Source organism: Pelecanus crispus, chromosome 12 (assembly GCF_030463565.1).
Source record: "Pelecanus crispus isolate bPelCri1 chromosome 12, bPelCri1.pri, whole genome shotgun sequence".
In the NCBI taxonomy this organism is placed as follows: Eukaryota; Metazoa; Chordata; class Aves; order Pelecaniformes; family Pelecanidae; genus Pelecanus; species Pelecanus crispus.
Window position 1 is genome coordinate 3,027,592 of NC_134654.1, and position 26,534 is coordinate 3,054,125.

A 26,534-nucleotide genomic window follows, 5' to 3' on the forward strand; every position below is an offset into this window, starting at 1 on the left:
CAACATACAACAGAGATTAGTTTGCATTTCTAAGCAAGGAGCTCCACAATTTTTCACATGAATGTGCTATTTGGAAAACTTCTTCTAATAAGATGCACCATCAAAATATGATGCAATTTTGGATTTTCCAAAATTACTTAATACTGTTGCAGCTTTACTTAAACTAGCCACACCCAGACAGTATCATAGCAGTTTACACTTCAGAATGTAAAATTTAGTATAATTATATGGTACATAGTCTTTTTTTTTTTTTTTTTTTTAAATAAAATTTAAGTCTAACATGTTATGTTTCATGGATAACTGAAGAATATAACAGCATGGTTCCTTTTCTGTTAGAGAAAGTCTCAGTCTATACAAAGAGTTCCCTTCAGGTCCAAATCCCTGGCCCTGTACCCATATGCTCTAGTGAGCCTGCTGGAAGAGTAGGAGAGGATGCTCAAGGCATTCTTCTGGCCCCTTTCTCTAGAGAGTGTAAAACGTCCTGGATTCTTTCCTGATTTTATCCTTATGACCCCCTCTTCTCTCTCAGTCCTTGAGAAGTCTGTGTTCTTGTTCTTTTGGCAGCCCCCTCAATGTGTCCTTTATGTCGCTGTTAGCGTCATCCCTCTTCTCTTTGCGTTACTTGGACTGCAGCTTGTTAACCAATTAGTCACACTTGGAGAAAGAGATGCACTGACACTTAACTACTTAGGAAGTATCACAGAATGCTGTGTATAAACTGTCTCACAATCATAACATATCTAGGTATATATAAAAGGTATAATCTAATTAGTCATTGAAATGACCACACGGGCCAAAGTCTGGAGGTCCTTTCTCAACATTCTTCCCCTCCTTGGTCTAAAATACAACGCTACTAAAAATGCTTTCTTGAAATATTACCAGCATTCTGTCCTTCCACCTCCTCTGAGCAATACTTTTTCTATCAAGGTGCCCACAACTGCATACAGTAATTGCATTATTTCCTTGTATTTAAAAATAAATGCTGTGTTCATGCATCTCACCACTGGACCAGCTTTCCTGCAGTTAAAACCAGGCAGAGACAGCAAAAGTCTTAATTTCATTTTATTAGTATCTTCAACTCCATTTTTCCAAGAGATCCTTTCAGAACATTACTGTCCTGAACATTTAAAAAAATGTGCACAACAATCATGCAAATTGTTTGACCAAAGTTCCACTGGCTTCAGTTCTGTTTTATGTCCCTGCTGTAAAACTCTGTGGTTTTAATTTAATGAATTCCTGAAGGCCTATCACTACTCAGATATGAAAAACTATTATTCAAAACATGCAGAGAACACAGCCCAGCAATCTGAGGCCCAAAATGATCAATTTTAGTCATTGAAAGGCTGAAAACTCAGAACAAGGCTTTAAGCTGCCTAATGACTTTGCCTGCCTTTCCACATCCTGAAGCCAGGAATTACAAAGCATCCCCTTACAGTACAAGCAGAATCAAATCCAAATTTTGTCCAAATTTACAGTATTCAAGCTCACAGGTATGACTACTGCATTGCCTGAATATGGATGCCAGAAGTACACCGTAATTTGTACTAGTACTTTGAGATGTCGATGTGTCGGTTTTGATGAGATGACATAAAAAAAACAGTTATGGTTCTTCCATTAATTTTATTTCACCAACTGGAAACCAAGAACTGCAGTATAACCTTAATGAGTGTTAAAAGAGATAATCATCACCAAAACGGTGTCTTTAAGGACAGATTTTAAAAAAATAAAGTAGAAGGTAGCCAGCAGACATTTGAAAACCCAGAGTCTCTATTTGTGACCAAAAGTTTACTTCATCCAAATCAGTAATTTAATGCTTAATACTGGCATAAAAGGGATAAAAAAGTACAAGTTAACTCATAATGTAAAATTTTATATTATTTCAACATTTTATATTATTTCAAACCAATCATATACAGCGTAGGATACATTTTCTGTTCAATCGTATGCGCTACTAACAGTCAAAGCACCCAGACAACACGTACAGAAATTAATACTGAAGACATGCTTTAAGCTATGGGCAAATTATATACTTTCTTTTAATTTGATAGTGCTAACACACATTGCAGTTTTTCCTGTTAACTGCTTGAATACCCACATAAAAATCAAACTGGTAACTATATTACAGTAGCGAGTAGTATTACAGAAGCGAGTAGTATCATCCTCTTTGTCAACACTTAGAAAAAATAGAAAAAAGAAAGGAGAAAAGATTAAGCTTAGGAAAAAAGTAACTCTACCACAGTGTTAAACCTTTTGCAATGCACACTTCACTACTCATTTACCTAAATAAAACTGGAAGACTTGCATGCTGCCTGTAAGGTCAGTAACACTGAAGATACCAGAAATAGAAACTGTGATTAGAAACAACATGGAGCAAGGGATCATTTGAAAGGTCTGACTAATCTTTTTCTTCTCTACCAACAATATTTTAATTTCTCTCTCAAGACAGGGGCAACACTATGAAAGAAAATAATTTTTTTTAAAACATGCAAATGTGCAGGATGATGTTACTATTTTAGAAATGTACACACACAGTATTTATATCCATGTAGCATATTTTGATTCTGGCTGGTTGTCAGTTCATTACACATTTATTATACATAAAATTATTTTTAAGAGCTTGTAAAGATTAATCTGCACTTTAGAAAACAAAGCAAAAGCCAAGGGAATCTCAGAGAAACCAACAGCAAGTGCATCTCCAGAGCAAGTAAAATCCTCTGTTACAATGGCTACATATAGTGTTAAAACTTCCCAACCTTTTATTTCCCCAAATCTACAACTGGACATTAGGTTTACTTCCAAGTCATCTACCACCTATTAGCTGGGTTGGAATCAGTAGCTCAGTCAAGCACACATCAGTGACAACCCGTGATCCAAGTCTGGAACATTACCTTCAGATAGAGAACATACATTGTGATATTGTACGAAAAATGGAAAGAAATTAAATTAGCTCGTGTATCTGTAGAGGTGTATTTGTGTGTGCACACCTATAGGTGTCCATTAGCAACCGCATATGGCTCCCCAGAAAAACAGCAAGTTCATAGATTACCTCAGCAACTTTTGGAGGGACTCCATCACCAAGAACTTCCCTGATGAAGCACTGTTGAGACATATAATAGGAGAGTCCACAAGTTCTCTTGAAAGCATCTTTCAGTCGCTTTAGCTCTATGTCTGTAACTGTGTTGAGTGAGAAGAGAGAAGAAAAAGAAGATCTGGTCAATAAAGGTGTCGTAGAAATGTAATAGCTTAAGGGCTCTCAAAATCCTATACACCTTACATTTACCTTTACATTAAAAAGATAGGAAGAAATTAAATGCATGATTTCACCTAAATAGTGGGAAAATCTGACTACTAGAAAAGGAGTTCTAATAATCTAATCTTCCCAAAAAAAGTGAAGCAGACCTAAAGTTAACATCGATGATTACAACAGTTCACTGCCTAAATTTTCTCTGACTACAATAGCGTATTATAACTTGTTCCAAATTAAGCACCATTATTGTCACACAAAAGGAAAATAAGCTAGCTTTATGATCAATTTTATATTGCATGTAAGCCAGAGAAATGATCTGGAACCAACAGTGGTGAATATTTTTAAGAGCAGCTCCAGCAGCATGCTTCAAGCAGTTTCATCTAGCAACCAGTCTACTTTTCTGTATTTAGAAAAAAAAAAAAAAAATTCATCACCACTGACATGCTCGTAAGACAGTATGGTGAAGCATGAATTTAACAGGAATACTACAGTTAAACTCTGGACTAAGTATAATTCTTCACCTAAGATGTTCTTGCACAGTCAAAATCTGATTGCCAGATAAAACCTGCTCAAACATGTTCACAATCTATAAATGTGAAAAGTTTGATGACATTCCATTTATACTTGCACATGAGCTTCCTGAAAAGCAGTCCCTGCTTTCAGATTTTATATTTTCAGCATAAAGCAACTTTCTAACAAAGTGTTTAAGAAGTGAAGTAGCTCGCCGAACAAGTCCTTTGTCAAAAATCAAGCTGCAGAGAATAACACGCCATGACCTGGATCCCATGGAAGTTACCATATAGTGCAGAAAGAGCTATTTACCATCTAGAAGCCAAAAGAAATGACGCTGTACATGATAGCTGTTTCACTGTATTTATAGTAAGGCATTTTCCTTCCCCTGATATAACACGCCAGAGAGAAACAGCACTGACATGGCCAAAAGCTTGTCACGCTTTTTGTCAGCCAAAATAAAACAGAACACTTGAGAGCTTAATCCAGCACTCTCTTTAAAACTTTTCATTACATTTCAATTAATTCATTTGTCAAAAGAAAAATCACTCCCTAAATCACATTGAAACATTCCTCCCTAATTTTAAACCTAGTCAACATTGAAACAGCCTAGTGACTTCACTTAACAATTGTGTGTGAAAACAGAAATTGGGTTATGTTTCTTTTCAAATTTTATTACAGATTCTGGGTACTTTTGACCAGAAAAAAAAGAAAAATCAAAGGATCTAAGAAATAAACCTAAAGTGTGACACACACAGCACTGGGGCTATCAATTAACATGGATTTGCAAAAGACATACTCAAGTGATCATCATCATTGTGCTGGTTTTGGCTGGGGCAGAGTTAATTCTCTTCCCAGTCGCTAGGATGGGGCTGTGGTTTGGATGTGTGCTGGGAACAGCGCTGATAACCCAGGGATGGTTTCGCTATTGCTGAGCAGTGCTGACACACAGTCAAGGCCTTTTCTGCCTCTCACAGGGGACACAGCCGGGACAGCCGACCCCAGCTGACCCAAGGGATGTCCCGCACCGTACGGCATCACGCTCAGCACATAGAGCTGGGGGGAAAGGAGGAAGGGGGGCACGTTCGGAGTGATGCCGTTTGTCTTCCCAAGTAACCGTTACGCGTGCTGGAGCCCTGCTTTCCCGGAGATGGCTGAACACCTGCCTGCCCACGGGAAGCAGGGAATTAATTCCTTGGTTTCCTTTGCTTGCGTCCGTGGCTTTTGTTTTACTTATTAAAGCGTCTTTATCTCAACCCCTGAGTTTTCTCACTTTTACTCTTCCGATTCTCTCCCCCATCCCACCGGGGGGGAGTGAGGGAGCAGCTGTGTGGGGCTTGGTTGCTGGCTGGGGTTAAACCACGATATTATATATAACTTGTTTTAACAAAACAAGCGTACTTTAATTATATGGCAGAAGAATGTTGGTATAATACTGCTACCCGCCCTATATGGTGTTTAAATTTCACTATTTTATATTAACATCTGTCCACAGAGTCATTTTCTTCCTTTGTGTCCTTACATGTGATGCTTTAGCAAATGCTCAAACACCGTTAGGCACACCAGTTAAAAGTTTTCTCCCAAGATTTCCCTACCTAACCGGAAACAGACTCTCAGATACGATATTTACAACTTGAAGCAACATTCTCCACACTCCCCAGCTCTTCTGAATTACGGAAACAGGAAGCAAAATAAAGATTCTGCAAAGAAACCAACCCTCGCACCGCAGCCTTTCCTCCAAACATGTGCAAGAAATTAACAGAAGTGCTTCGCATCAGAGGGATGCTTCACCTCGGCTCCTCCACAGCTCTTACGCATAACGGAACTACAGCAAATTTTCAGCCAACAGGGACAACTCCCCACCACATGTTTTACAAGTAAACGCTTGGGATTGCTAAGGGGACGTAAAAAGGGGAAGCTACCGGCTTCATTGTTTCTGCAAGTTAAAACAAACCACCTAGAACCTAGACAAAATCTAGCGACAGTTCTTGATGAAAATGTTTTAATTTATTGTGTTTTTTTAATATGCATGCACAGACACACACTATTAATAAAAACAGACTCTGCATTCTGTTTTTTTCTCCCCCTCTGTTAATTTTTTTTTAACTCCTCACCAGTTAATCCAATCTGGTTTGTGGTCATTTGGCAAAAAAAGTTTACATACAAGCAAAGCGTTAACTAATGAGATGCTTACAGCTTTACACATATTATAATGGACTTCCAAGTAACGTAATTATTGCTTACAGCAAAAATAAGGTTGAAAGATACACATCTGCAGCCACTTAATATATCATTGCGTCATTATCGATGTTTTCAGGTTTAGTTTCCTGGCTGCGTAGAAAATTCAAATAGTTTTCAGAAGAAATTACGAGTGAAATATTTTTTTTTTAGCAGCATTCATTTGTAACTACTGATTTTGTGTCCCCCGGTCCAGTTTGTTAAAGTTTCTCCCCAGCATGGCAGCACGGTGGGGAGGAGCGAAGGAGGCTCCGTCTGAAGTCAGCCACGCGCCGGCGCAGCGCCGCGTTCCTGCTGCACTGACAACCCCTGCAACTTCTGGGCACAGCGGTTTCACACAACTCCAGTCACCTTCCAGCGGCTGTCACTGCTGAGCCCGCTTACTGCAGAAGCGCTTCTCAATGGGAACACAAGCACAATCTTGCCAAGTTATACCTGTGCACTATTTTCTTGCTAGGATTAATTAAAAGAAATACAACAGCCCATAGCCATGTAAAGCTTCCAATTACTGTTTTAATAGAAAATTTTATTAATCCAATAAATGTGAACTGACTATATGTAATAGGCTAGAATATAAAGTTATTTTAGTCAGTCAAGTACTTTCATAATCATAAAATTTACTGGCCATTCCTTTATGAGATTTACCTGTATTAACAGAAATTAAAGCAATTTTTAACCTGACAACTGTAACTGCAGACCATATTAGTACTCCAGAGATATTTTATGTATCACCTTACATCCCTAAGTGCACAAAACAAGTTACGTGTTTCTAGGAGTCACCAAAACGCAACCACCTCTCTGGTGACAGAACTGCATAAGCAGTATTTCTTGTGCTAATCTACAATGTAACAGAGCGAGCAGTGAATTAATTCAACCTTGGTCGAGTTGCTGTTTTGCAGTTTCACAGGACAGAGAAGGCCTCTACCCTAAGCGAACAGGTCTCACTGTATCACAAGTTAAGACAACAGGCACAGCGATGAAACTTAGGCCAACTACATCTTAGAGATACACCCAAGAGCACTGCACGCAGCAGTTATTGGTACTCCCTTGAGCACGTACGACTGCCAAGAGCATATTTCAGGCAGTGTTCAGGAATAGGAAAATCCCATACGTACATATCTACCACGAAACACAGAAGTGACTGGGGTCCTACTGAAGGATGGGTTGGCGAGGAGAAGATTGGGAAGAAAACTAGTCAACCAATACTACTAACACCTTCAAAAAGAACTGTCAGTATATCCTTTAATAGTAGATAAGTTGATACTGCTAGTCTGTGTTACACGCAGAAACTACATAACAGGTCATGGAATTACAGAAAAGGTAATTACTTCTATTCCTTCCCCAGGACACATTAAAATGACAGATGCCGGCCATTTAAAATCATCTGCAAAGCTTTGTGAAAATAAGGTTATTACACATTTAGATCCAGGCACATGAAAGTACTACTAAAATGAGTAGAGTATAAATCAAAGATACTACCACCGATGTTTACTATGAGTCTGGAAGACAGATAAAATATTTTAAGACAAAACCCCAACACCAAAGTTCCAATTATTCAACACAGATATAGAACATGGTGGCATGTTGAGAGGAAATAAAACTAAGTCTTAAATTATGAAAGTAATATTTCCAGAAGCAATACATCTATTACTATAATAATAGTGAAAATTAGAACACTTACACACCCACAAGCTACCTTTTCTCTCTCAATTCCACAAGTCCTATGCAGCAAGCATCGTGGACCATGGAGATATTTTTAATCCCACCTTTAGACGTGAATGTAGTTAACAACCCTGTTTCCTACACTGACTTAAGTCCCTTCATTAACTATATTCACTTTTTCCAAAGGCACAGCCTTACCAAACAGTTTCAGGAGACAGCTGTCTACAAACACCTAAGAAAAGACCATTCACAAGCTGCTGTCGTTAGACATACAAGACAGACACTACACTATGGGATACACTATTGCTGCATTCATAACCATCAGCGAAAAACAGAACACGTAAGGCTTCCCAAAATAAGTTTATGGTAGCCAGCACAGCAAAAACCATCTCCACATTGCTCCTGCCAATAACAAGTGGCACAACCTCAGTATTATGGCAGAGAAAGCAATGCAATCGGAACTGCACGCCTAATTCTTTACACCTCAAGACTACAGAAGCTAACTTTTTATTGTGAGGTTCCAATTCAAAATAATACAAACAATTTTCAGTAGTTAGATACCGTATTCTAATTCTTAAAATTATATCTGCCTACTTCCAAAACCCACCACTGAAACAAATGGTCTTTTCCACAAAAGGAAAAGTCACAGATTATGTCATCCTGTCTAGGCAGCTTTTACTAATACAAACCTCCTCAATGCCACCTTGGCTGGATGGTTTCCGATAAAGTTAAGACAGTTTAACAGAAGATTAGTACTGCTTCCAACTCTCCAGGGAATACTCAAGCTCCAGTTTGTTTAATAAAGTTTAAATGAAACCACGCAACCTCAGCTAAAAATGTCACCGCAACTTACAGTAATTGTAACAAACCTTCAGCTCATTCAACTGCCAAGGATATTTTTAGTTTAATAGCGTTACTTAAACTTAATGCTGTTTATATGGATTTACGACGCTACTATTTTTTTAAACTCACGTCTGTCCAGGTAATGATTTGTGTAGTGCCTTCCAAAACAATCCTGTGCTGGAAATCACCCTCTTTCCACTGCTTTCACTCCACGTATTTATCACCAAGTCATCCTGGAGTTTTCCTTTTAGAGTAAAACTGTATCTGAAGCTCAAACTATGCAAGCCTAGATGCCCAACTCCAGACTTAAACTGTATTTTGCCACCCACATAAAACTGACCTTAATTTCAGAAGGGATCCCCACCGCCTGCGTCACTGATATAAACAGGAGCTGCACGGAATCTGTCTCAGAAAACAACATGCTACATTTATGTAGAAGCCTAAGGTTAGATACCCACATTCTGTACATTACACATAACATGTAATTTGAAAAAGGCAGAAAACAGCTGAACTTACTCCCCTCCTCCTCATCCTACTTAAAACTCACAGGGGTGTGTAAAAACAAGGTTGTTTATCTGAAGTATTTACTGTCTAATAATAAAATTCTGTAACATTTACATGTGCTCAATCAACTACTCTCAAATGGCTGTTTTGTATAAAAATTGTAGTCTAAATAGTATATATAAAACAATAATTTATATATCACAGTTTCTATTCAGGCAGCAGATACTATTCTTTTTGCTTACTCATTCTGTAATGTTAAAATGCATCTTTAGATGTACCTTAAATTCTGTTTAAACTAGGGTGGAGGACATCAACCCTTACAGTGGAGATTTGGCAAGTTTTGCAGACACATTCTCTATTCATTTTAGAACCTTTTTTCTTTCCACATCCTGTGGCACTAATCCCACCCCCACCTTCTTGTCTTTATCTTGGAAAGTTTTAAAATACATTGTGAGTAACGTATAGTTCAACGTACAGCACAACCTCTGTCACTTCAAGACAAAGGTCCTACTGAAAAGCACAGCACAACTTTATACAACAAGCACCTGCGCAAAACTCAGCAAGCTGCGAAGCAAAGACCTGTCTTAGCAGAAGTTACTCTGCTGTTACAAGACTGCTAGTGACATTTATTAAGAGTCATCGTAAAAATACGACTACATAACTAAATACACCTAATATTGATACTTTTGCTTGTTCACTTCCTGTTGTGGAGAAAGAGATAGAAAAAAATGGTTACATCACAGCCAATTCCTCACTATAGAAGTACCTACAGTGCATGCTCTATCATGCTTCCTTAGAGACTAATGAACCTAAGCTAAGGTTTGTACAAACTATCTCAATAGTATGTTTTATTCAAATACCGTAAGAAAGCAGTTAAAATCCACTTTAATTTTATATATAATTTTGCAATTTGTTGAGATACATATATGCGCAACACTAGGAACACTACTGAGGTCAAGAATATAAGAACTGCCATGCACCACAGTCTCTGCTTGGCACCGGTAACTAAAGTGCACCTAAAGCAAGAAGCAGAGTAACTTAGCCTCCCATCTTCCAGCATATGGCTGCTCTCCAACACTCTTGCAAAGAAGTTTAAAGATTTACAGATGCACTGAAGAGAGGCAACACCAAAAATCTACGAGCAATCACTGCTGTTTAAGATGCAAGAGCTCACACATGAATGTTAAGCATTGTAAGAAACAAATACTCGTTCTGAAGGGAGCTTGTCTAAAGGTTAAAAGAAGTGGTTAGTCAGGTTTAATGGATTTATTACAGCTTATATAACATAAATACTATATACCTTGCCTGCGACATGTGCAATGAGAGTGAGCATAATAAATGCATTTTAAATTCCTATTTAATATTTATTAGGCAAGTCAGAGCAGCCACAAAAAATACCTTCCTTTACAATGCTTCTTCCTCTACCCTTCAAAACCCAAGCACGATTATGTAAAATGCTGCAGTGATACAGAATGAGATACAAAACACAGCTTTCAAAAGCATACAGCTGTCTGTTGTAGTAAAGGGTAAGAATAAAAGCGTAGCATTTGAACTCTTAATACTGCCTAAGACATTCAGGCAAAAGACACTTAACCTCTCCATGTCTTAATTGTCTCAACACTAGTCTACATCAGACAGATGTTTGATAAATGATCTAAGATACTCTGTAGAAGTACTATAAGCTACTACTAAGGAGTTGCTTTAATCAGTGAAAAGGACAGAATCCCAATAGTTTAACTGAGGGTAGGTGGAGTTAAATCTGCCATGGCTACTATAAACTGACAGCCAATTAACATAATCTATAACTAACTGGACACAGAAACAACGCACGTATCTGGTTTCTTTCCTTTCATCTTATTAGAGAAAAATAGTGTCTGTTGAAAACAAATCAGCGATGAGGTAACCTCTGTTTACACCAGAATCACAGAAGTAACATGCAAATCATCACTGCCATTAGCAGAGTAGCCGTAACGGAACCAAAAAGCTGTAAAATCTTTATGTCTGAAAAGCCTAAAATATTTCATTTGGCTACATGAAAAGAAATTATTTATTCTATTTTACATGTGACCAGCAAAAAAAAAAAAAAAAAAAAAAAAAAAGTGCCAAATCAAGGCAGAAGACCACAATGCATTGACAATGCTGAAAATCAAAACAGGAAACAAATTACTGCACAAGCAGGAAGAAAAAAACGGAGAGAATACAAATTTCAGTTAAGGTGAAGGGTCAAGAAACTTTGAGCTCATCTGTCTAAAGTAACTTACAATATATCTAGAAGAGTTGGCACTTTTTCCCCAGAACTGTAAGCATCAAAATGCCCACAATACTCTACACACACACACAAAAAAACTGAATTTCCAATGTCACTACTGGATGAAAAACAGCTTGCTATGTCCGTGCCTTAAAAAAACCCCAAACAAACAAAAAAACCCCAACCAAAACAGCCCTGCAGATCTCAAGTATACGGAGCAAGCAATAATTTGCAACCATCAGCATAACATTGCATTTATTCTTTACTAAAAAGAACCAAACCTGAGTTTTAATAAAACAGACAACTTGATCATCCTTTAGAAAGCAAGCAAAATTCACCTACCCCAAGCTCTTCCTGACTTCCAGCTCGGGTTTTAATAATTCTAGTGTTTTGATTTTTAAGTGACAATTTTACAGGTTCGATATCAAACTCACAGGACATATAATTCTCTAACCAGACAATTATCTTCCCTGTAATCACTTGCTCAATATTTCCCCCTGGAATCTTCATCCTAGTTATACATGGAAATTTTATTACTTTTTTCATTAGTCTTTATTGTGACTTAATGGCTGCAGTTATGAAGTTGTCAAGAAGCAAAGCAACTCCTAAAAAGCTTCAAAGAGGTAAAATGTGCAAGTAAACGTAAAGCATGTTTGGGAACAACCCCAAACAGGAAGAACAACCTGCAAAATACAACTGAGATAAATGATCCAGCCAGAACTAAAAAGATAACCTCCACACCTGCCCATCCCTGCCAAAAAGGAATCCACTTGACAGTATTTTGGGCAAAAACACAGACAAAAAAATCCTACCTCCTCTAATGAAAAAATTAATCCACTCTTAAGGAATCTTTCATAAACAGAGCATCAAAAATGGCACCAAACTACACAGTGCATCTCACTAAAGACTTAACAGTCTTAACATGACATCTACCAATAACAGGAATTTAAGGATAACAGCAACACAGTTTTGGTATTTAAAAAAAAAAAAAAACAAATTATTCAATCTATTTGTATTTTTTGCCTCATACCTATTCTTTGGTTTTTGATAGTAGTGGCTCATCCTGGGGATAAAGCTTTTCTTGGTTCTATTAGACCTAGCCATAATACATATCAAAGGTTTAACATCTTATGTGCGGAAAGCGGAAGAAGATTTAGTTATTACAATAGGATTTGCCAATTTTCTGTAACATGACGACTTAGCATTTATGTGACGCTTTTAATCTTCAAAGAGCTTACTTCTCAGTTACCATCCTCAAAAAGAATGCCATTAAGTATTATTAGCCTGTTTTATCCATCTGTAAAGTATCTCCGTCAGGGCACACACTGTCACGTTGCTATTTGGATTATGTTTGCTTCAAGCAAAGGTAATCAGCACAGGTTCTGCGACAACCCTCCCCATAAGACTAGTGTGGATAGGAATTGCTACATAATAGCCCCAACAGTGAAATAATCCTCCCACCATCTGAGCACTTAAATCTTATTGGCTATATTTTATATCCTCAGGAATTAAAGGAGCCTAGTTTTATATGCTTACCAGTCCAACCCTGCAAGCCACAGAAGAAACCTGAAAGAACCTGAAAATTCAGAAACCTCTGCAGATCATTAAAATAACTTTTACCATACGTACGACCGCAAATTCAAGTGCAATAGACCGCAATATTAGGGGCAGGTGATTACTGTTATCAATTCAAGAACTGGTAAACTCATTCTCAGTGACTGAAGAAGCGATTTCTAGCCCTGATTAATCACAGGATGCCACCTTTCCCGGCCACAGGGAGCACTTATTGCTTCCTCCAAGATGGGGTGCTGTTACTGCTCTAGATGCTCTGAATAAATTATTGCTGACCCTGGAGAAGAGAAAACACATTCAGCTAGCCGACCAGCACAGCCAGGCATGGAAACAGTACAGAAAAGTAAAAGGAAAGGAGGCAGAAGTACAAGTTTGAAGTGGTTTTAAACACAGAGCATAAGCCATCTTGCAGCAACAGCGACAAGAACCCTGAACTCCCCTCCAAAAGACAGAAGCATGGACAAAAATGAATCAGGAGTTAGGGAAGCCCTAAAAGTAAGCAACCCTGTCTGGGATGCCTAGATTCACCTGAGCATAGTCATCGCTCACTGCCCAGTTTCTAACCTCTCCATTCCTCATTTTTCTTTCCTTTTCCACTACTACTTTCTTCAGATGTTTCTTCATAGTTTATGTAGTTTGTACATGATTTCCTAGAATGATGGTTTCAGCTCTCAATCTTTTCGGTATTTGGAATGGTTATTTAGTCCGATTTAGATCAGAAACAAAACTCTGCTCTCCTGAGCTGTCCCTTCATCAGTTTTCCTGGCAAATACACCGAAGGTTTGTACTGTCACAGGTGAGCAGAACAGCTTCTGTCACAATTCGGAAAAGCTGCTTCCACTTTATTACCACCATGAAAATCATCTAGACATTTATGCTTGTTAGGATACACAAAAATTACATTATATAACCCATTTCCAAGAAATAAACAGCCTATTAAAATGAAAGGCAAAGGCAAACGCCAACTATGTAAATGCAAACACCACATAAGGACCTTGCTACAAAATAAATTGTAATATAACAAATATTTCATATCCTCTCTTCCAACAGTGTCAAAGATACTAAATGCAGCTATACTATGAATTGTTCTTTAACTTAAAAAAATATAGTCTAAGCCTGAAAGTTAAACAATCTGCAAGTTCTGCACAGGAAGGCAGTGTTTCCTATAGCCTTTAGTGAGGACTAAAGGCGAGGAGTTCTAGTTTGCCACTGCCTCTACAGTTCTGATCAAGTATTTACTCAAGTGTCAGTCTCTGGCAGCTAAAAGAGCAAACTCTAGTTAAGCGTAGTACTTAAATACTATGACAAGTAAAGAATAACAAAAGATTCAGACAATATTTATACACTGCTAAAGCTTAATTTCTAAAGTTAGAAGAAAAATATTACTCAGAAGTCAAGTGTTTTGGCACAAACACATTACACACATGTATGTATACATACAGCTGATGGACAATAAAAAGGTTCTGTATTTTGAGCCTACCTGTTCTCAGCTCCGCGGGATACATCTGTCTAAAATATAATCTCAAACTCAGATGCAGAGTGAACTATTTTAGTGTCAGGTCACAAATTTACATCTTCTGTTACACTGTTATAAACACATGATAACAAGTTTGCTATGCAATCTGTGAATGGCTGAAAAATAAAAGCAGAATCACAAACAGAGACACTAGTCTATATAGTCAAGAAATAAAATAAAAACTAACACATGGTTAGTTCTGGGACCCTATTACATGTTTGGTAGCACACCAAGAACTGAATCAGAGACGGTTTTTGACAATAGCAAACAATGAGCGTCACTATTTCCAAACTCCATTTCCACTGCTGCATCTCCTGTTAAGAGAATTCTCCATAAACATCCGAGGACTAGTATTTCGAAAAACTATCCTGAAAGACACCATACTAGTTTTAAGTATACGTGTGCTCTATCACAAAATTTATCTCTAGAAATATTCATCATTGTATGTATACTATTCCTAAGGTCCTACATTCAGAAGAAGGAAACAGCGTATTGCGATAACCATGTAACAGCTGTACGGGAAACCCTCTTCCAGTAATTTTACTTTCGCTGACCAGCTTAGATTGATGTGATGACTCAAATTTCAGAGTTTCATATAAACACACTGTCCATTGTTCCACAGACAAGAAGTACAGAAACAGAAAAGGTATTAGAATGACTTAACACCAAAGAGCTACAATGCCCTGAATAGCGTCAGGAGTTGGAATCTCTCCTGAACCCCTGAAGAGACTCACAAGATATCCCCAAGGACATTCCTGTCTCTATTAGAAGAGTACGTTTACATAATAAATTACAAATGCTTCATCTGAAGAGATGTTTATCAAATATTTTATACTCTGCTTTTTAACCTCTATTCTTGTAATACTCCTGCAGCTATTTAGCCAGTGTTCTATATTAGAATTAGTGTATATTATGGCTCCTTCCTCCTTGAACCCATCTACATTGCAATCTACTCATTATTTAAGTAATAACATCAGTTCGCACAAGACATTTACACAACTATTCTTTAAGCAAGGTGATTAGCAGACAACACTAAATTGCAGGTAACACAAAAAACTGGGGAATTTGTTAGTGGCAAAAAGATCGATTATAATTCTTTAGGAAAAGAAAAATCATGTTGTTAGCTGCAGGGCTGGAAACAGAATACAGAGCAGGCTACGCTGACTGCACTAGCTGCTGTTGATTTTTCTTAAAGCAATGCTGCTTCAGCTATGAAAAGCACAAATCCACTTTTCTAATTTTTAAACTAAAATCCAGGATTTAACTCTATCACTTTGTAAGGGAAAACGTGGTAAAAAATGTTCTTTACAAGACTAGGAAATTTCCAGTGCAGAGCAAGATTTTGTTTCTGGCTAACACCTAACAACTAGAAACATGGATTGAAAGAAGTGCTTCTTCAGCCCAAAATAGATTCATGATGCCATATTCAAGCTCATTTTTAGAACAAATTTAATCTGCAAAACTGAAGTTCTCATAATTACTATCCCAATACTTTCAGTTCTTTTTCTCTATGTCCACTTATTAAATCTGGCATTTCCTGTTCTGCTTAGGTTTCTGAGTTGCTTCCACATTTGTTTCATTCAAGGTTTCAGAATTTTAAAAGAACAATTTTCCAAACTAATGCAGTAAAATTGATCATGTAAAACAACTGTCAAAAAATCCAACTAAATCAGTCGTATGATCATTTGTAGAGTTCCACTGAGACAGTAGCATATACCTGGTAAAGTATTCCAGTTCATGACTTGCTGCCAAGGCAGTCTGCCACAGGACAAAACCTGAGCGTTTCCATTATCACTATAAATTAAGATAAGGAATATCAATTCAAAACACAAAAGAAATGTAAGCATACATCCTATATTAAATACTTAACATGAAATTAAATTGTATGAGTGAATGACAACTGAAAAACCAGCTAACAAAAAGACAGATACGATGTGAATAAAAAAACCCCAGCTTGTGAGGAAGAATTCAAACAGGCTTGTAATAGGTTTTATTTTTAAAGGACAAAGAATACATTTTTATGCAGAATGCAATTATCTCTTATTTTGGCCTGGTGACATTGCCTCTCATAACTTCTGTGTCCAATTCAGATTCTAAACTAAGAGAAACAGCTTCAAAGGGTTTAGACATTAAAAAAAAAAAAAATCATCAAAATAAATGTTATGCAAGACACTGGAAAGTATAGCTTTGTTTTCCCTTTGTAGTGGATGGTTAGCAGCATGCATGGCACTCTGCTGACTGATGTGGCTGCCTCACTCCAGACCAGTTCTACACTGCCCTTCTCTGCGGCTCATGACATGCACCTGCAGCAAACCTGACCAGAAGAGAAGTCAAATCCCTTTTTGACGTACAGAATGTCTCACTGACTGTTTAAAATCATTCTAAAAGTCAAAATTAAAGTGTATGGCAATGGGTAAAGCCAGATATTTCTCTGCCCATCTTCTCAGTTTGTCCAAAGTTACCCATTGCGAGCAAGGGGCTGTCCTGTTTCAGAGGCATCCTTGTCTCAGAACCTCTGGTTCGCAGTGCGTTCCACCTTAATGCATTGGTGAACACATTAACCTATGCAGCTTACGAACACCATTCCAGAAAAGAGATCGGTATTTTGCCCCCGACACACCACACGGTGAGCGCAATGAGTCGTTAGCCTCATCAGCACATTTGCATGGGACAGGAGAGGCTTGTTAGGTGTTGTGATAGGCTAAACGGAGAAGGGAGGGGAGGATTTAAACACCTTAGAGATCATGGCATGTCACTCGATATGCCAAGTCACCCCACCAGAGGTAATGATTCAGGTAAGCAACAATTTCAGTGCTTTCGCTGGTTTTACATTAAGTAATGTATATAATGGGAAATAAACCCTGGTCATTACAAACTGCCTTGATTATCATCTGTCCAAACCTCTCTCAGGCATATCCTACTTTGCCTCAAAACCAAATAAAGGCCTTGTTGCAAATGTTAGCATATTTTTAAAAGAAAGCAATTTTGTTAAACTGTTAGGTTATTTAACCAAGAAACACACATCTCTCTCTCCAAGAACTCAGCTGTATGTCAGTATTACACTAAAATAATGAAGGAATTTTTTTTGGTATTGTCGTTATGATGAATGACTTAATGGTCTACACAGAAAAACGCTGTGATTGATTATAACTTGCATCAGTTTTTAAACAGATTTGGTGAACCACTACAAAAACTATATGCAGACACATTTTGTTTCAAACCAAGATCTGAACCCAGCTTATATCCATTAAGAATCAGAAATCCAGATGAGCTTTTACACCAGTTTAAGAAATCTGCAGTTAAGAGAGATGCATTCTTTCCAAATATGTCCCCACCTATAAGGACTACTCCAACCCTGCTCAACGGTAAACACAACCTCACAAAAAAGCCACTTCTCAGAGGTGTTAAAATTCATTACATAAAAAAGAAATGCTAAATATTATTACACAGCTAAGCTGAAAACACTAAAGCTATACAGACACAGTCCTCACTAACAAAAGTAAGATGTCCCTGAAGAAATCACAAAAGAGAATGTGCATTAGGATTTTGCCACTCTTTAGACAAGCAGGGTATTTTTATTCCAGTAAGTGCTAGCAATAATATAGTATTCAAAGTTTTGTGAATTAGACCCTTTCAAACTCTTAGGCAGAATCTACATTAATGGATTTTTCTTCTACATTCATCTTCGCCCAAAGGTTTCATTGTCTCATTATGTAAATGACCTTTTCATATGAAAATTAAATGTTAAAGATGCTTTTGGTAGTTCTTCAATACTGCAAATATCACATGGACATTCACAGTAATTCAGACTAAGTATAACTTAAAGAAAAAGCAACTGCTTCAAGCAATATAACAAATCAAGAAATAACTCGGTTTTAAAATACTTAAAAACTGAAAGTCTTATTTAGAATTAACCTCCAGAACTTTCATTCCTAGACAGAAACTTAAACTAGGAAATCATCAGTTGTATTATGAACAATACGGAAGACTAGATTGTAAAATGCAGTTCTGAAAACACGTATGCAGAACTTGAAGACCTGCATACCTACCTTCAGCACACTTTCCACCTCACTGGATGTTCCTTGTAGAACCCGGCTAGCAGTCAACACGCAACTGGAGCTCACAGAAGGAGAGGTTGGGCCGTTCAAATCAAACGCTGTGTGCTCCTGAGTAGCCTCCACTGAACACCAAGTCCCACATGTTATTCAAAGTAATTCTGTAAGTTACCACCAATAGTTTAGTCCTGCTAGCTGCCTAGGATGCAGTAACAAAGTGGATAGCAAACATGACACTCATCACAAAGGCAAAGACTTATCAGTCAAGGACAGGCAGGAAAACTCTCACGCTTCTTCTACTCGTGAAGAACACCACTTCACTTCATAGGTGTCCGCAAGTACCTTACTCTGTAAGGTTCCACGGTAAGACACCAAACGTTTCTCGGTGCACTCCCAGTCCCTCAGTCAGCAGCAGTCAAACGCCACTGCAGCTCCCAACCCAAGGAGGAACATAGCACCTACCTGGCCCAGTAGGACTCACGGGGATGCACAGCTCCCCGCTAAGCAAATCTTTACAATTAACAGACCACTGCTAAATAACCCAGGAGGCCCTCAAAAACCCAACTGGGTAGCTCTGGTTTACAACAGTCCTTGAAACAACTTAGTCAGCAGACAGAAACAATTCTGGTATTTGAAAATGCAACACTTACTCTACCCCTCCTCCATTTCTTTTCTGAATGCTCCCTGTATTTTGAATTTCTTCTTGGACCAAAAAAGAGCAGGATTATTTTAAAAATAACTAGTAGCTCAGTCATAAATGCCATGATAAGAGCTCAAGGACGACATACAACTCATGCGACCTACCTGGCACTCCCCATATACCAAATTATTTTAGAATGAATGTATGAATTCGCAACATAACCAAAAATATACTCAATTTTCAGAAGATATTCTGGCATTTTTAAAATGATAGACATTAGTAACATCTGGGTTTTTTCAAATACAGAAAAATCATAATCAGTTCCATCACAAAGCAGCAGTTGTACAGTAATCTTAATTTATAGAATTAAATAGACATATCATGCCTCACCTAATCACACAACTTGCTAATGCTATGTTCTTTTTTATTCTCGCAAAGCTTGTCATCCCTTCACAGGCCCATTTTTTTGAATGCAACTTCATTTTTTTGAGTACAAAAGAACTGAATGCCTTACTTATTTTATGAAATGAGACAGTAAGCTGGCTTCCCTTTGAGCAAAAGAAAGGGGGTGAGGGTTGTTTTACTCATTTCTCCCCTAGTGCCAGCAGCCAGGAAGCCTGATACTGTTACAGGTCAAGTACAACGGGACTGAAGTAGCCCCCTCTTTCTTTTTTTTTCCTTTCACATTTCATTAGAGATGCTTCGTATCATTTTGAAAAGCTTCCTAGTTTCTATTTTTGTCTTATTTTCTCTGTAGGACACTGTCAGGTAGATTTAGAACCCTGATGTTATACTTCATAAAAACAAGGCTTTACAAAATTCAAGATGAACAGAAATATTTCATAGACTCTATCAGGTTGGAAAGTATCTCAGGAGGTCAACTAGTTCAACCTTGTGCTTGAAACTGGGTCAACACTGAACTCAGACCAGATTGAAGACGGCTTTGTCCAGGCAGGTCTTGAAAACCTCTAAGGACGAAAGTTCAACAACTTTCTCTGGACATGTATACAAAAAAAAAAAAAAAAAAAAAAGCCTATTGTTACAGGAGTAAAAACTAGAAACTGATTAGAAAGAGGTGACCATGAAAATAACTGATTTCATTGATTAAAATATAAGAAATAAAGCAGAACAAGCAATAGTTAGATGAGCTATGAGATATATAGGCATATAATCTATAAAACAAATAAATGTTTTGAGTACTCAATTTTAGTCTACATCAATATAAGAAAATATATTACGTATATAACAGCCTAATAGCGTACTTTTAGCTGATATCAAGATGTTTAACACTCAAAATGAGGATTTGTTCAGCTTATTCTTCAACTTCCAGCCACCAGGGCTAGAATGATATTATGTATTTATGCTCATTGGCAGCTTTCCTGACCGCTTTGATTTGAATCTCTCATAACATGCTGACAGGACAAAAATGCAACTAATATTATGAGACTACTATTATTTAGAGACACGATTCACCACTTGAAGTGAGAAACCAGAGGGCTCCCAACATTTACTGAATCATATTTCAAGGTTTTGAGGGCTTTTTGCTTTAAGATGTTCAACTGTTTCTTGTTTATGTAATGCCTACATTCTTAAATCCTCTTTTATCAGACTTAAAACGCTGTGTGCACATCCAACATCTGAGCACTTACTCACCAATTTGCTGCCATGCTTGGTACAGCAGGACTTGGGAACCATCTAAGAACTACTAAAAACCTACTAAAAGATACGCGATCAGCTCCCTCAGAACCACAGCACTTACAGAAGCCTAAGCAGAAGGCAATGTTTTCCTCTGATTCGTAAGTTTTCAACTGGTATTTCATAAAGAACTTCTAAAGGCCACAGAAGGCATCTCAAGAAAGGAAACTTACTGTTAGTTGACTTAAGTTCACTATACAAATGTTCCTCATTTCCAATAGGAAATAACTTGGGCAGTTTTAAGTAAGAAGAGGTTGAAAACCACTGAGTACACTTCTCTAAACTTGGAACCTGAAGAAGAGAAAGTGCTCACTGCAACTTAGCAGATGAAGAATTACAGATAAATAACCTCTCTTCTAATAGTAACCTCTTGTCACCAGTTCGTGGAAGTTTACGTAGAATTCCCCAAGTCACTTGTGCATTGTAGTACACGTTCAGCAGAGACTACTGAGGTATCCTCCCAAAACAAGCATCAGAACTGAATGCCAAAGTTGTGAAATAATTACTGCTCTGTGAATTTGAGTGGCTACTTGCAGCTCTACAGATTTATAAACAGGAAGTGTGAAGCTATGCATTCATACCTGCTTTAATCATATGACAGAGCCCTAAAGCCATCAAATACTGGCTGACATAACAAGTCTCACTGTATAATCTAGGCTGTCTCAACAGTGGATCCTATTCATTCTGATAGCCAAAAAAAAAAAAAAAAAAAGAGGCGGCTGAGAGATCTAGGCATTTTCATCACATGCATCTGAAAACTCAAAGCTCCTTGAACAGAAGGACACAGATTCATATCCCTAGAAAACAACAGATCCTGAAGAACGTTCACCTACCTATGGTGTTCAAGCACTGTTTTTCAGATACGAGAGAAAAGAAAGTAGAACAATGATGGGATATAGAAAGAAGAGAATAAACCACTAAAATGGTTCCCTGATCATTTTTCCTAAAAATGCATCTGGGATTTAAAAAGTTAATTTCATAGTCTGAAGTAATAAGAAGTAGTCTTCTACGGGCTCAAGGGCTGAGTCCATGGATTTTGTCACCAGGCTGAAATGAAGACAACCTCAAATAGATGATTATGTATTTGCACAAGTTTTCCATCATCCTTTTGTCAGATTTATTACATCTGTCCGCTTGATGATGTTAACAATCAGGCACCAGATATATATGCCTTGATTTAAATAAAACAAATGTAGCTATTTTTCGAATTCAATCAAGACATAAAAGGTCATTAGCAAGATTTACCCTCTGCCCATCCCATGACAGTAGTCATTATTGGTAAGCATACTAACTAACCGTTTTGTGGATTAAAGCAGGTTCTCATTGCTTTGACAGCCTTGTTGTTCTCCAGTTTTTGACATACACAAACACGAAAGAAAACTGTCTTCAAAAACTACCATTTCATGACCTCTCTGTAGGCAAATCCTGTGAAATTGATACACCTCCAAGTTTTGCCTCAGTATTAGCTGGCATTTTAATTGCACACACATTTTTGAAAGACAGCACTATTTTTGTTCCTTCTTTTTGCTCTTTTTCTCCGAGATCATTGTGCACAAAACAAAACACAATGAAACGGATCTATCAGAAGCCACTCGGTTCTCCAAACAGCATACTCACTGACCACACTGACGTTGTGGCAGTTCCCCCTTCTTCCATCCCAGCATACACGCCACAGAAATTTTACCTTGCTTGAAGCAGAAAGAAAACCCCGCCTTCCTCTCTGGCACAAATTTGACAGATCCGTGATTATTCACTGACATTTCTTTTGTTTAAGTGGTTACCTGACAATATTTAGCATATATAAGCTGAAAATTGCCTGAGTTAGCATGACCTGCTCTAAGTAATGTTCACAGAAACTTAAGACTATGGATTCTATAATCTCATGATTTTCAAGTACCTTCATAAATTTATGCTCAGTCTGTGATTATATTCTGAAAGTAACTTAAGCAGAATACATTAACGGTCACTGCAAAATACAGTCCTTAGGGATCTGAAATAAATTGGCCATCAATACTGCATAGCCATCTCTTTCCTGGGGAGTCCTTATTAAAATATTCTACACACAACAGAGCATAGTGCAGGAGCTGCTGTGCTGGAGCTCACACAATAGTAATAGAAAGTTCTTCCTTTTGTTAAGTTTTATTGGCCCAAAGACAGCCCTTTAAGGAATCGGGTACCAAGGCTGCCAGCAGAACAAGTAAAAGATAACGCTACCTCCTTGGCATAATGCAAGGCCTAACACGGGGCAATTCTCAGAGTGAGCGAGCAGCCAGCCAGCCTGATGAACAGAATGGTAGTAAAGGAGTCAGAAATCAGAGGCACACGTTGGAAAAGGCACCAAATCCAAAAAGGGACACAAACGGAGCTAGGGAAGCTTGCCTGACTTGCGGCACTGCCCTAGGAAGAAAACTGCTGTTGGAGCTTAGGGCTAAGAAAAAAAAAAAAAGGCAACAAACCCAAGAGGCACATTGCCAGTTTATGCCATCACAAACTTAGTTTGATAAAATAACCAATAATCTTATGCAGAGTTTGGAATGAAGCACTTCTTTTACTTCACCTCTAATGACCTGCCAATAAATTTCACCTCCCTACAAAGACGTCATCCTCAGAAGGAGGTCTACAGGGTCAGGAAGAGCTCTCACCACAAGTTCCGAACCCACACCTTTTCCACAGCAAAGTGGTACCTCTGGCTACTATAAATAAGATGACCATAATTTGGCAATATTCATAACAAGGGAAGAGATGTCTAAAATAGCATCCCTTACCTTTCGCTCCCGAACTACGCAACCGGGCACAGATTTTACAGGGCGTGAGGGTAAACAGGGAGACTAACAAGACTCAGTGTGACCGGCACTGGTGGACACAAGACAACCTCATCATGCCCATCTACATGGCCACGTCATCCACAGCGCAGTCAGCTGTCTGTGCCAACTAGCAGGGAAAAAAAAAAAAAAAAATTGCAGTACAATCTCATGCTCAAGGGTGAAAAAGGCGATTAACACTAGACTGTTCTCACGTTTTCATCTCTTTGAATAGAAGTTACATTTTAGCTAGTTATTTATATTGTGAGCGTTTAACCACAAAAACTCTCCTTGCCTTCACAACCTTTGGTTACTCCCAAAATGGAATTGCAATAAATAAAATTGCGGCCATTCACAACTTAAAAGTCAGCCTTATTTTCTGAAGCTTACAAAACCAGCAGGACTCATTGCATTTTTCCAGATATTCTGAACAACTGAAATTAAAACTAGCGTCTTAAAAATACGATCACAACATTCTGAATGATTACTACTTCTACAAGTATAGTTAACCACTATTGATTGCATATGAAGAATTCACAGCTGAAGAATTTGCACAATATCACCTAACATAAAACTTCCTTGGCGTTTAATGATCAGGACACAACGTTAGGGAAGGTAGATCTAATTGGACATAAATATATTTGGCTTTCTTTTTTTAACATTGATGTTTATCCATCATCGCTGTTTGCTGCTTGTGTCCACAGAAATGCCACAAGTACCAGCATGGTTCTGTTCAAGTAAGAATGGCCTAACAAATAATGTTTTGATAACCAGTCCGTTTTATACATACAATGATTCACTGGTTAAGTAAACAACATAGTTATTTAGCAAAACATCAATTTATATTAGAGAGCCTAAAACAACCTTTCTGTTCTCCTACAGAAAAACAGTATGAAATGCCTCATACGGATAGAATAACATCAAAGAAAAATATTACATTCACTGTGCAAGAGATAACTTTAAATAACTTCAAAAAAAAAAAAAATTCAACCTTATTTTTATGTCAAGTAAACTTTTAATTACGAAACATCCAGATCAACTTCCTAGATTTTGAAGCGGTATCTGAGTTTAAATCTAACTTTAAAATTCAAAACATTTGTTTTTTTCTTACTTATGAACTTTGGAATACACATCTTGACTAAATAAATCTATTTGCCACCAAAGAACGTATTTCAAACGTTTCCTGTTATATTCAACTTCATACCTCTACCAAGCTATGTTTACGACTCTGGCTCCTCTAAACATATACCAAAGCTTTTAAAGGCTTCCTATACTTTCACTAGAAGTGAAATTCTTCAAGGCTGTTATGCTTAAAATCTGTAACGAAAGTGAGTTTGAATCACATATTTCTTTCTTCTGCTTGACAGTATGTTGCTCCATTTCCTATTTGACATGGCATCCCTCAGAGGCTCCGCCACAAAAAAAAAAATTAAAATATTTAATAAAAATCCCATTTCACATTAATTTGTTCCTCCTTCAGTTAACACCCAATGTTTCTTCCCAGTTTTCCCCGATCAATCACTATACGCTTCTCAGATGTAAGTAGAAATAAAAAGGGCAGCCGTGTACCAGTTTGAGCTTATGAATTTTATCAACGCTTTAAATATCAAACAGGTGAACTGCCTTAACTGTCTGTACTACATCACGTGAATCCACAAGGGAATAACAATTACAAAAAACTATCCTCCCTGCAAACCATTTACCGCTGAAAATTACTGTCCCTCTTTGTCCTTGGACTTGGATATCAGTTCTAGAGCGAGATAGCTGACAGGGTGTAGCTTGCCTGTCGCCCTGGAGCCCTGCAGCTGCAAGCATTCAGCGTTTAGCTTGTTTATGTTTTTTCCCTTCCTCTTTAAATTCGCCGGGAGGAATCTAGAAACGGACTAAAACAGCAACACAGAGAACGAGCCGCACCAGCAGCATCCCTCCTTCAGCCCAGAGATGCAGATGCGTGCTCCCTAGCAGGGAGGGCAGCCAGTAAACATGAGGAGCCCAGGCGGTACGAGGCGGCCGGGAGCTGACAGGCGGCGCGGGCAGCAGCCGGCGAGCCCCGTCCCACCGGGATGGCAGGCTTTCCCCACGCCGTTTGCCGGGGCGGCCAGGGCAGCCGGCACTGACAGGCAAAAGCCGGGCCTGGAGGGCTGCGAGGCAGCGTCTGGCGGCCCCGGCCCCGCCGGCTGCCTCTGCCCGAGCGGCGGCAGCGGGACGGCACCGGCGACCGCTGCCAAGGCGCGGAGGCGGCCAGGGGAGGGGATCCTCCCCGCGGCTGCTGCCCAGGCCCCATTATGAAGATAAGGGAGGTAAAGAAATAAATAAATGGGGGGGGGGGGGGGGAAGGGGGCGGGGAAGGAGCCTGAGGGAGAGGAACGGCGCAAGTGCCTCCGCGCCGGGGTCTGTCATGGTGGTGCGAGGAGCCACCAGACGCCGCCTCGCCGCGCTGACAGGGGCCGAGCGGGGCCCCCTCCCTCCCTCCCTCCCGCCGCCCCGCAGGCCCGCCGCGCCGCTCCCCGCACCCTGCCCCCCCGCCGCCCTCACCCCTTCGCAGGGCCTCGTCGTAGCTGAGGAAGCCGATGCGGGACTCCTTGGCGCCCATGGTGCCCCTCAGTCCATGGCCTCCCCCGCCGGCCGGCTGGGCGCCGCGGAGCCCGGGCTGCGCCGCTGGCGACTCGGGAGCGCAGGGCGGGGGGGGGCGGGGCGGGTCGGGCCGGCCGGGGGGAGGAGGCGGCCGCGCGCCCTCCCCGCCACCGCCTCCATGGCGGGTCACGTGAGGAGCCCGCCCCGCGTCACGTGACGGGGGGAGGGCCGTTAGCGCCCCGCCCCGCCGTGGCGCCTCCTAACGGGTGGCGCGCGCGCGCCGCTCCCGCCACAGGGGAGCGCCCCGCGTCACGTGAGGCCGGCAGCAGCCGCCTCCCCCTTGCGGCCCGCCAAAGGCACCGGCGGGCGGCGGCCGCCCTCCTTCAGGCGTCGCGGCGGGAACGGGGGTGGCTGACGGGGAGCGCGGCC

The 26,534-nt window shown here is 39.4% G+C and overlaps 1 protein-coding gene across 3 annotated transcripts in view; it reads right to left on the bottom strand.

Annotated features, from left to right (window-relative positions):
* Window positions 1-26,156, bottom strand: part of USP32 (ubiquitin specific peptidase 32) — an 82,111-nt gene extending 55,955 nt beyond the window's left edge. For all 3 annotated transcript variants that reach the window (XM_075719474.1, XM_075719473.1, XM_075719472.1), the window contains exons 1-2: window positions 26,067-26,156; window positions 3,047-3,174 (exon numbers count right to left, since the gene is read on the bottom strand). In XM_075719474.1, the coding sequence (XP_075575589.1) occupies window positions 3,047-3,174; window positions 26,067-26,124 (186 nt within the window). In that variant the 5' untranslated portion in view covers window positions 26,125-26,156. The remainder of the gene's footprint in view (window positions 1-3,046; window positions 3,175-26,066) is intronic.
* Window positions 26,157-26,534: the final 378 nt, after the last annotated feature.